At 37.3% G+C, this 12,076-nt stretch overlaps 1 protein-coding gene across 1 annotated transcript in view; it reads left to right on the plus strand.

Annotated features, from left to right (window-relative positions):
- Positions 1-6,421: 6,421 nt before the first annotated feature.
- The window catches only part of aacs (acetoacetyl-CoA synthetase), a 36,494-nt gene continuing 30,839 nt past the window's right edge, over positions 6,422-12,076 (plus strand). Inside the window, exons 1-3 of the mRNA XM_067615467.1 lie at positions 6,422-6,726; positions 9,434-9,537; positions 11,373-11,493. Coding sequence (XP_067471568.1) covers positions 6,588-6,726; positions 9,434-9,537; positions 11,373-11,493 — 364 coding nt within the window. The 5' untranslated portion in view covers positions 6,422-6,587. The remainder of the gene's footprint in view (positions 6,727-9,433; positions 9,538-11,372; positions 11,494-12,076) is intronic.

Here is a 12,076-nt window from a genome sequence, read left to right on the forward strand (position 1 = left end):
TTTGTGTTTGCCAAGTGTCTGTTATGTAAGTCCCAAATTCATCAGTCAATAAATGATAGTTGGCTCTGTAAGGAAAAGGCAGGTGAAGCAGACAAATAACTGGCCAAGGTCAGGCCAGACCAAGGTTATGGTCATGGCCGGTGTTCCCACCCTGAGTAATGTCATTGATAGAGTATTTGATGATTTGATTTTCTGTATTTCTTGAATGAAAAGGGCTACAAGTTCAATGCATTCAGTGTTAGAACGAGTTGGAATTTCAGTAAATGTATCTTCTTTTTTTTGATAAATGATCAAGATTCTTGCTGGTAGAAAAAAGGCATTTATAATGGGCAAGTAAAAGCTGCGTAATGGAGTACATACAGGTCCATACTGTGTAGTCAAACTTGTATGCCTCAGTTTTTTTTTTCAATTAAAGGACAGTGGAGTTATAATCCAAATTTCTCTCAAGAGATTCCTTCATGTAAATTTAAACAGCTCCTTGTGCACTAAATAAAAAGTACTAGTGCGCCATCTACTGGAAAAGTCTGTTAGGCAGTCAGATGTTAAAAGTAAGGGAGGTTAGAAACTTCAAGCTTGGTATCAGTGTGAAGTCTTTGCAAAACACAATAAAAAACATGCTCATTTTATATATAAAAAATACTTTATTGCCATATCTAGAAGCTCACAAAGATCAGTTTAGATCATGGCTCTGCTCACATTGAAAAAAGAAGTATATTTGTTCCATGCATAAAATTATTCTTTGTACACTGACCAATTTTTGCAGTTTCCACTTCCAAATGTCATTACATTTAAATGTTTAACTGTAAGTTATGTGCTTAATGTAATCCACATTGCTGTTTTTCATGTACAGCTATTTATTTTTTGTACTCTGTACAATATGTGTTATTCTGTTCATCTTTTTCTTTGCGAGTTGTGAGATTCATCTTTGCTGGATGTCTCAGGTCTTTGGTTTACAGCTGTGCCCATGCAGTTGTTCTGACATGATCAGGTGTCATTCATATATTTTCTATTTATCTTAGATGTAGCATTTATTCATACTTGTTTAGTTAATATTATCTTTGACATTAATTAATTTATTGAGTACAGGAGTAATAAGGAAGCCGGGTGTGGCTGTGAAAATTCTTATGTGTGTGATTGAACCTTGTACTTAATTCTCTTGTCTGAGTGTATGATTGTTTGACCCTATAACAATATAATAATAAAGGCTTTTTAACTTTTGTACCTTGACGAAGCAGTGTGCCTCCACTTTTGGGGGAAATCCATTCCTTCATTTTGTGAACAATGATGTATAATAATGTGTAAATTAGCCAGATCCTGTTATAGTTAGCCTATAGTGAACAACAGGTGGGTGGAAAACATTGTTGTGGGTCAGGTGATCAATTTATAGTGCATAACATGTACACAAACATCCACCCACCAACACACACACACACACACACACACACACACACACACACACACACACACACACACACACACACAGTCAGTAGCTGACTGTTTGAACACATGCCTCATAAGCTGATAAGGAAAGTGCAGATGTTGCACTTTCAGAAATCACATCACTGAGGTCTAAATACCTAATTTATCACCATAAACTCAGAATACATATATAGTGCTACCTGAAAAGCAAACATGGCAACGTTGGCAGACTATCAGCTGGACTCTTGAGGAGGCAGATTCACTGTGGTTGAATCTGAGATCCAGAGAAAGCAAATAAGCATCTGTCTTTAAGTCAAACTACGCAGTTGACTACGCAGATTGTCTTTTTGCCCTGTTGGGTTCATTGTAGGTTTATCTGTATAAGACTATTAGCTAAATGTAATGTAATATATTACAAAATGTAAGGCAGGAATGACACTATGCAAATGTCAGCTACACATTTTACATCACAGGATCCAAAGAGCAGCCATTATGAAAGAATCCTGTGATGAAACAAAATGACAGGAGTAGTTACAGCTTGTTACAAAATGTGAGTTTTGGCTGGACAGCAGGAGATTTTGAGCTGATGTGGAGACGGAGCCAGGATAAACAGATAAAAGAGACACTTGCTGTAGAGTGAGTCAGGGTTCATTACAGGTCAACTTCTGAGTCAATCTGAATCAGTTCATACAGTGATCATACAACGTCATCTAAGGCCAAGTGTTAAGTCCTTTAAAGCAGGCACACCTATTATTTCAAATTATGTTATGATTAAGGAGAAAATTACATTTTAGGAGAGAAGGTGTGATCCAAACCAAAATTCATTTATGGGGATTTTTTTTCTTTTAAAGCAAGACTTATAAGGACTAAATAGTGAATAAAACAGGAAAAAAAAAACAAATTACTGAAAAGCTTAAAGCTTAATTTGTCTTAGTGGATGAATTCAATTCTCAGGATTTTTTGGAAAATTAACAAAAACAAAACAATGCCAAACAGAACTAACAACATGTGACTACTGAGACAAATTACAGTATATGGAAACACTCACCACATAAAGAGAAATTAGTGAAAATTAAAAGTCTGGTGCAGTGCACCACAAAATACATAAAGTCATGTAGTTTAATATTTATGGCCTTTATCTTAAAAAATATTTGTGCCATCATTTTCTACTATGACAAATGGCTGCATTTATATAGTGCTTTTATCCAAAGCACTTTACAATGTTTCTGTTGCTCATTCACCCATTCACACTCAAATTCGATACACACATTTGCACTCCAATGGTGGCAAGCTACTATGCAAGGTGCTGGCACAACCATCGGGAGCACTTTGGGGTGCAGTATCTTGCCTAAGGACAATTCTACATGTACCCAGGAGGAGTCGGGGATCAAACCACAACCTTCTGATTTGTGGACAACCTGCTGAGCCACCGCCTCTAAACTACTAAATTTATAGTTTCAGTTTAAGGCTGTCTATCTAGTATGATGGCACTACTTTTCAAACATCTCAAACAACAAGGCATTTCTCCTCCAATGGCTCCCTACTTGATGGTGGAGCCTTGGCTTGTTATAAAGAAACTTGCATGGGTTACTGTACATTTTTTGGACTTTGGCCAAGATTTCAATGCACACGTGAGCTTGGGACCACATTTACAAGATAACAAAGGTCCTATAGTACTAGTCTTGGCATTCAATGTATTTGCAACAATGGGAGTCTGAACCAGACATAACCACTGTTACATACACCACTCACATTTTTTCATCACTCTCCACTAACCTTTACAGAATATGGTATTGTGGCCAAAATATCTGATGTTTAAAGATGCATCATATATCACTTTGCTGGTAAATCCCATAAAATTTCCACTGGTTTGAGAGAGAACTTTTCGGTCACAAATATATTCCCTATAAAGTGCTTCAGCCATGTCAACAGTTCACCTCAGCTGCACCTTTGATAAAAACCTCATCACGGAAATAATCACCCACCCACCCAAATATTAGTGGTATTATCATATCTTACCTACCTACACTGATTCCTGTGTTTTGGCTAATGCTTTTTTTTTTTATCAAGGTCTTACCAAGATAGACAAAATATAGCAAATAATAGCACTGCAAATCAGAAGACACAGTGTGGTTACTCAGTGTTCCTCATTTGATCTCACCATATATATCAGACCCCATATACTTGCTTGGGTTTCAGAGTATAAGAGTTTAGCTTTGAGATATGAGGCATTCATTTTTGCAATTTGGACTCTGGGTCTCTATGCAACTTTTAAGGACACTGATACCACATTACAAAACATTATCAGACAGGTTACAACATTTCTGTTAGCCTGGTCTATCTTGTTCCTCTGCTTTATAGTAGCCTATCTGCTGTGCCAGACCACACAGCAGCATAGAAAAGACAAAATATATAATCACAAAGCAGAGCTGCTCACTGTTGCATTTGTGAGAATAATGTGGCCACAGATGATTCATTTAGTGCAGTTTGGAAAGGGAGGTTTTGCCTTCCTTCACTTTGAGTGTGTATTTTGAGATTCCACACATGCATTGGCGGCTTTTAGACTAATGTTTAATGCAGATTGATAACATCTTTATTTACACTGGTTGATGAAAGCAAACAACACAGAAGGGACTGAGGCATTGGTGTGGTCGCTGAATGCAGACTAAATAGTTTAATTCTGCAGTCCTTGTGATTTAGACCATTTAAATCTCTTACATTTTCTGTAAAGCATAATTATTATGGTAAAAATACTCTACAGAAATAAGGGAAAGACAGTCATTTGTCATTATTGTGCAATTGCCCTTTATAGGAAAAGAGAATTATAGACATATAGTATTGCAAACTAGATTAAACAGGACACGGCAAGAATAGAAAGGCTCTCTTAAATCATTGAATCAAAGTTGAGATGACACCACCGGTCAGGAAGGAGGGTCGTTCTTCCCTCTCACTGATTGGGCACACCCCTAAACGCTCCTATTTTCTCGCTCTCTCATTGGCCAATTTGCGTACTGTGAGGGACCAAAGGCCTGTTTACCATTGATCAAATGAGACGCCAGTCTTTTGTTTATACGCCTCCCACATAGACCGATCCGTCGGCTGATGTGGAACCAGTGTACTAAGGACCAATCAAAATCTCTCATTTTGACAGGCAAGATTACCGCGCGTGGACCGCGACCACACAATTCTCGTGCGCGTTCATGTGTGAGAGAGGTTCAAGACTTCTACGCGGTGCATGTGTTAAAGAATTATAAAATTAAGCAAATTGTATGTTTTGGGTTTTTTTTTTTTTTGGAAAATCTTATATATCTTATAAAAATATATATATCTTATATTCTATATTTATGAAAACCTATATCTAACAGCCAGCATTTTGGCTAAAATACCAGTCAACTACCAGTCAGTATAACAATTAGGGTTAATAGGCTGTTGCGTTTGCTACCATTCAAAAAACAGGCATACTTCAAAAACAGAGATGAGGAAGTCTTGGAATAACTTGCTTACTTACTTAAAATATCAATTACATTCAAACACCTTTGTCATAGTAGCTGTAATTTACTGGGTAAATTATATTTTGATTGAAACAGTGGAAAAATTAAAGATAACACTCAGCAAACTGCGATGGTGGAAGAAGTATTCATATTTTACTGCAATACAAGTTGCAATTTCACAATGTAAAAATGCACCACCACAAGTTATACGTTCAAAATCCTCCTTAAGTACAGAAGTATTACCAGTCAGTTTTGTATTATCATATATTATATTCATAAATTATTGTTACAGATGCATGGGGCTGGTAGTTGGTGGAGGTGGAGCTGATTTGAGCTACATTAGTTTATTCTATAACAGTGCATTATATTTTATAAATTGATCATAGTTTTTTAATGTAAAATCTCAGTCTCTAAATAGATGAAGGTTAGATTGGATAACTTCTATCCCCTCAGGGGCAACTAGTTTGGTTGGCCATGTGACAAAAAAACAAAACAAAAAGAGAAACAGGTCAGAACATGAAAGACATACTGCTGTAACAGTAACACTAATGGCCGACCATTCGTTATGCACCTTAAGCCAGAGCCAGTGAAACAGGCAAAACATATGCAATGAAACCTTAAAAACGATTAATTGTAAAAACTATACATATACAGTACAGTACAACTAACTGTGGTGGAGGAAAAAGCATGATATTTGCCTCCGAAATTAAGTTAAGTAGAATTAGCCCATAAAGGAGAATAAAGTGGAAATATCTCAAAGTACCTCAAAGTTACAGCGTATTTAAGTGGGCTATAGTAACCTACTAATTACAACCTACTCATTAACATCCTCCAACTGACAAGTTATGATCAATTTGTGGTAGAATGGAATAATAATAGATTTGAAATGCGATATACAACTTGAAATGAAATATTGACTGTACAAAGAAAATATGGACTGTACTATAGACAAAGAGACGAAGTGTATAAAATATATGAAGGTGACAAGTGCAAAAATTAAATGTGACATGGATATAAATAATTACATTATGTCACAGTGTGGGTTGAATGCAGTGTACAGTCCAGTTTGATGACATATATTAAAGTGACAGGCATTAAACGAGGGATGTGAAATGTGAAGTCCAGTTTGATAAAAGGACAGTTCAGCAGTTTAGTAGGGCAACAGCTTTTGGAAAGGTCCAGAAACAAACAAACAAAAAACACAAACGAACACATGAGCACATCCCTTATAATAACAACAACCACAGCCATAAATTAAATTAAATACAAAGCAGTTTTTCTTTAAAGATTATAGTCTACTATACTCATGAATACTTAAATATGAATACAATCTCATGTAATATTCATACACCTGCAGCTCCTTGGGGCCCCTTTAGTATTAAGTATTTTGTCCTCAGGGCGGTGGCTGTGTAGTTTGTTTTCTCTACAACAGTTTTGAACAGAGTGCTCTTGAATGTATCTCGCTTACGTCATGACGCCGGGCGTGTCCTGTCAGTTTTTCCTTGGCTGCCTCACGCCTGCCTTTGACAGTAAGCCTTGCTAGCTGTCGCACGCTGTCTAACACTCAAACGAAGCAGCTAGCCGGTGCTCTAATTCAACACGAGCTCTCATCTCAGGGACAGTTAGCTTCACAAAGGCGCTCCGGAGTTTAGCTGCCGACGAAGGGACACAACAAAGATGTCTAAGGACACGGAAGGCAAGAGCGAGAAAATCATGGATTTGGAGAGTAAGGTGTTGTGGTACCCGGACTCCAAGAAGAACACACAGATGGATAAATTCAGGATACAGGTCAACGGGGACTACGGACTTAATCTGGGTGAGCAGAGAGGAGGGAGGAAGACCGACAGGGAGCCAGACAGAGAGATAGAGAGGATGTGTTCAGTTACAAGTGGGATTTTGTTGTCTCTTTGAAGCTTCTTTGGGCTTGCTAACTGAGACGAATACAAACAGAGATTCAGACAGTGCCTCCCCGCAGCCTGCTGTTAATATATGTTGTGTAATTACTTTACAGACAGCTTATTACCTCTAATTTACCACTGTCTAAAGCTGCTTTGCAATGCAGCAGCTAGCTTTGGTGCGCACCCATTAGATATTTATTGCTATAGAGGTAGTGAGTCAGCATGAATATATATTTGGTATAGACGAAAAATGAGTAAGGATGTCCTTTAATGCATACTATTCCCGTTTTCAAAATAATTAGCTGTGTTTACAGCACTGCAGCTCTGCTCTGCATCTATGTCTGGACTCAACTCCCAAGTGAAGACCGTCTGGCTGCAGATATGCCAAGCAATGAAAGACAGCGGCCTATTTCACTTGTATCTATTTTGTATTTATACCGTGTCAGTTGCTGAATGCTGAAAAACTTGATTATCCGGATATGGCATGAATAGAGAGGGGGAGAGTTACGTAATTGGAGAGGTGGGAGGGATGTAGACAGCTATGACAGATGGGTGTGTGAAATGAAAAATGTGAAAATGGCAAAAAAAAAAAAGTGTTACACAAACTGTCTAGATTTAAATCCTTTGAGTCCTCATTCAGCTAGAATCCCCTCTTTTCTCTTCAAAATCAGTCTCATTTGTTTGTTTATAGTAATCCAGGGTGCGAAAATCAGAGGGGGATGTTTTCAAAACGTTTTTATTCATGAAAATAAATCAGAACCACAGTGGACCTATAGAGACTGTGGAGTCTATTTGGCTGTTTCTTGCAGCTGTTACAATAACATTTATAAAAATATAAACTTAAATAAAAGAATTACGAAACTTGAAGTTGATCACTGCATTTGCAGGAATATTTTAATTAGCCTGATATTTTCACCCAGTGATGTGAAGTCAAGTTCATGCCTTGTCCTTTCCTCATGTGGACACATAGGAGATGTGATCATATACAACAAAACAAAAGGTTAAATGCTAATTTAACCTTAATCCTACCGACTGGGGACCCGCAGACCCCAGAGGTATACTTTTTGTCATATCTCACAGGTGCTTTATTCTGTCATTCCAATTTTTCTTGACTTTGTCAATCAGTTTGTATCACTTAATATCATTGTTATCTGTTTCTGTGTTAATTAGTGCTTTTTAAAAATACCAATATATTGGTGTCCTGGGGGACTCCAGTCAAAAGAACCTAATTCCACCTATGCAGTTTTAATAGATGGAACTATGTATTGAGGTCATGTTTGCCGTGGGTCCTAATTTAAAGTATCACACACTATCAGGGAGGTAGAGGCACTCTGTTAGTCATTTTGAAAACTTTGTGAAAACATTGTACTTGTAATGAAAGCTGCAATTTATATTAAAGAAAAGTACATATTTTCATTTTACACAATATGCAAATTAACTGTAACTTTCTTAAAATATTAATAATTTGTTTTTTCTTCAGATGACATTAATTACATAACTAGTAATGTTTTGAGTAGAAATAAGTTAACATTTTACTATGATGGTTATTTCTTACAGCACTGTGTTGGGGCCCCCAGGGACCCCAGTAGATAGTTCTTGTATGTTAAATATGTTGGTAAGATGAGGGTTAATATGCCCGAATTAAATCTCCCAGTGCTCCTTTCAGTACTGTGGACAGCGCCACTCTACACTAAATAGGCTACAGCATATGCCTACTTGTCAGACTAAGAAACCAGTCTGCTTTGATGATGGAGGATCTTCCTGTGGAGGGGTCACTGCACACGGTGTCGTCTCTATTGTCATTGTCAAGTCCATTTCTGATTTTATCGTTGTTTGCACTATAGACTGTTCTCATGTTGCAGCCCTTTACCTAGGTTTTTTTCTCCCTCACAATGAGGGAGACACATTTTTGTGTGTCTCCATTGGGGATAAAAATAACTCAGCAGAGGCATGAATATATAAACCATGGGGATTAATGCACACCATGCATTAATCCAGCACCTTGATTCTTAAGAGTCCATGTTGGTTAGGTTAGTTGCCAAATTGGCTGATAGAGAGGGCAACCCTTTGTAGTGGCTGGTGGTTTGCATTTCTGTTTCACAAAATTCTTTTTTCCCTGCATCTTTCTCATAAATAATTAATTTACAACTATAGAAACTACTACTACTGCTCACAGCTCATAGACATATAGATGTATATGCAAGCTGATGAGTGATTGTGAGTATGTGGTGCCTATAAAGGCTCAAAAGCCAAAAAGGTTGGGAACAGCTGCTTTGAATTATTCTTGGAGGTTTGCCAGCATTTGCTTGATCACTCTGACCTCGTGTTTTCCTTTCTGTTGGTCAGTGTATGTCAATGAAGAGGTCAAATCTTTGTAAATCCACAGAAATATTGGAATCATCTTAAAATATAAAGTAAACGTAAGATGTCAAATAAAGAAATTATGTTTGGAGAATATAATCTCAAGCATACAGAACTATATGACAGTGTTTTGTTAATGCCTAATTAACAAATGCCTGATCTTTTCACCAGTTTAACCAGCTGTAGTAACTAGGTCACACCAGTAAATTAATATCTTAGTTATAAATCTGTAATATTCACTGATTCTTTCTCTCTGTCCTCTAGTTAACTACAATGACCTGTACCAGTGGTCGGTGCACAGCTATTCAGAGTTCTGGGCGGAGGTGTGGCGCTTCTGTGGAGTAGTCAGCTCCAAACCATTCGAAGAGGTGAGTGCGCCAATCTTCTGGTGCATCGTAGCCAAAATTCAACAGCCATATTTATTAAGAAATCTAAAACAAAAAGAAAAGATACCAAATGTGTCTCACATTTTGTGCTCAAAGTTGCCGATAGAGGAGAGAAACTACTCACCAGTGTCTCACCTGCGGCAGTTTCTTTTTTTATGGTGCTAATTTCCTGGATTGTCACTCTGCTGCATTCTTATCGCTCTAAAGTCACACATTAACGTCCATTAAAACAAACTGCTTTATTTAACACTGTAAAATGGCTGTAATGTCCATTTGTGGCCATACTATTCAATTTTTGGGCCTCATTCATGAATCAAATAGATCATGTTTATGTGTGCGGACAAACTGCGGTATTCTTTCATGTTTTATTTATTTATTTCCAAAGTTTGTTGGGGAAAAAAACGTACCCTCTGAGTGGATGGGTAAATTTGTTTGTGGTGAGTTTTAGGCCATGAAGTAAAATGTAGGCCAAGTAAAATATAACTTCATTTTGAAATACCAGATATAAGAAATTCCACCTGAGTAACTATTTACAACATTTTTATCATGTTTCCAAAAACTTTGTCCCACCGTAACGTGATTTGATATATATTGATGTATATGATAACGTAAAAAGGATTTTTAAAGGATTGTTATGTGCCGTCATTGTGCTCTCGTGGCTTGACAGTCAACTGTCATTTTTTTTCGCTATTATTTTTTTGGCATTTTATGCCTTCATTATGTAGCGGTAAGTAGATAGATGATGTTTTTTAACTTTAAATCAATAGTTTCTATTTGCACTTCACCACCCTTGCAGAGAAGACAATTTTGAATGAGGCCCATTGTGTGCCTTTCTGCCTTATACATTACCTTCAAAGGAAAGGCAGTAATGTGATAGGATTCATTCTAAATGAGCAGACACAGAGCTCATTGTTTAATTCATCAACCACTTTCCAGTCAACAAAAAGTATTTTGGAATGAAGGAAAATCTCCAGTTGATGAAAAGTCCGCTTATCAAAACTATAATCATCCCTATTTTATCTCAGCTACATTAATAAACAAGTAGATTGATTTTAAAGTATCTTAGTTGTTTGTGTTCATCATATAATTTACTGTCTAGCCTCTTAATGTTGCTGAGCTCCAGTATATTGCCACTCAGATGTGGGTACGTGAGGTAGTACATTTTTCCTGGTGCTTACAGTAAGCTTATCACGCTGTGTCATGTTATTACACACCCCTAGTGTACACATGGATAACAGATTCCACGTCTCATGTGGGCTAGCAAACATTTTTTTCTGTCCACTAAATAGATAAGGTATACAGCCCCACAATACATCAGATGGATGACAGGGATTAATTAACCTGTCAATCAAGCATTTTGTAACAGCGGATCCCGTGTACATCCTGTGTTTGCTCTGGATTTTTATGACAAGCAGGTGTTTGATTGATGGTTTTTCTCACTGTTGTTTTGTTTCAAGTACAGCAGCACAATCAGCTCACAGTGGAGGCTAATACTTGATCACAAAACAGTCAATGGCTTTCACTTTTAAATACTCTGACCACATAATTCCATTTGCGTCCTCCATAAAAATTGTGAGGGCTTTCATCAGAGCCCAGTGTAGATACTTTACCTCCCTGATCACTGAGATCTTTGTAATGATGTATTTCCTTTCCTTTTATTTCATTATTGTACAATGTTTCTTGTGCTGTTCACTTTAATGAGAGAGAAAAGCAACATCCTTGTTGACAGGAGACTTGATTCTGTGCCAGCAAGAGTACTTGGTTAACAACAATGCTGTGTCTCTCTCCTGTGTGTGTGTTTTATGGGTGTATAACAGGTAGTGGATGTATCCAAACGGATCTCGGATGTACCAGAGTGGTTTAAAGGAGCTCGACTCAACTACGCAGAGAACCTGCTCAAACATGCAGACCAGGACAAAGTGGCTCTCTATGCTGCGAGTACGTAAAGTATATGATGCTGATTAAAAAAACAATATAATAAGCTATACAGCAATACATCAGTGTTGCACCATAAGTGTTTGCTTTATTGATCCCCAGTGGTGATATCAATTATCCTGGCAGTGTTAATTCCATGTTATACACTATATACACAGAACACACACAGTCTTTCCATCCTCATCTACATTTAGTTTTTTCTCCTTAGACACACACCACACATTTTTTATTTAATCTCCCTCATAAAACAGACTTTTACACAATCAAATCACTCACGGCCGGTTAAGTTTCAGTAGTGTTTTACTTATTTGGCTTTTATTTTGTGCATTTTGATCTCTGTATGTGTTATTTAGGGTTTTACTTCTCTGGGTTACAGATTGCATTTACATGCTGTTCTATTTTGTCTTCATAATATTTATTTCTAAACCAAATAAGCAGAAGGAAAGTTGGGAGGACATGAACATGAGTTTTTGAGCGCAGGATCGATGCAGCTGTGAGCGCGAGGCTGCATACGTCACTTTATTAGATTACCTCTCAGGGCTGTCACATACTAATGGATAGGCTCTTCTTTATTGCCCCATCTGTG

The sequence above is a fragment of the Thunnus thynnus genome, chromosome 2, assembly GCF_963924715.1.
Source record: "Thunnus thynnus chromosome 2, fThuThy2.1, whole genome shotgun sequence".
Taxonomy (NCBI): domain Eukaryota; kingdom Metazoa; phylum Chordata; class Actinopteri; order Scombriformes; family Scombridae; genus Thunnus; species Thunnus thynnus.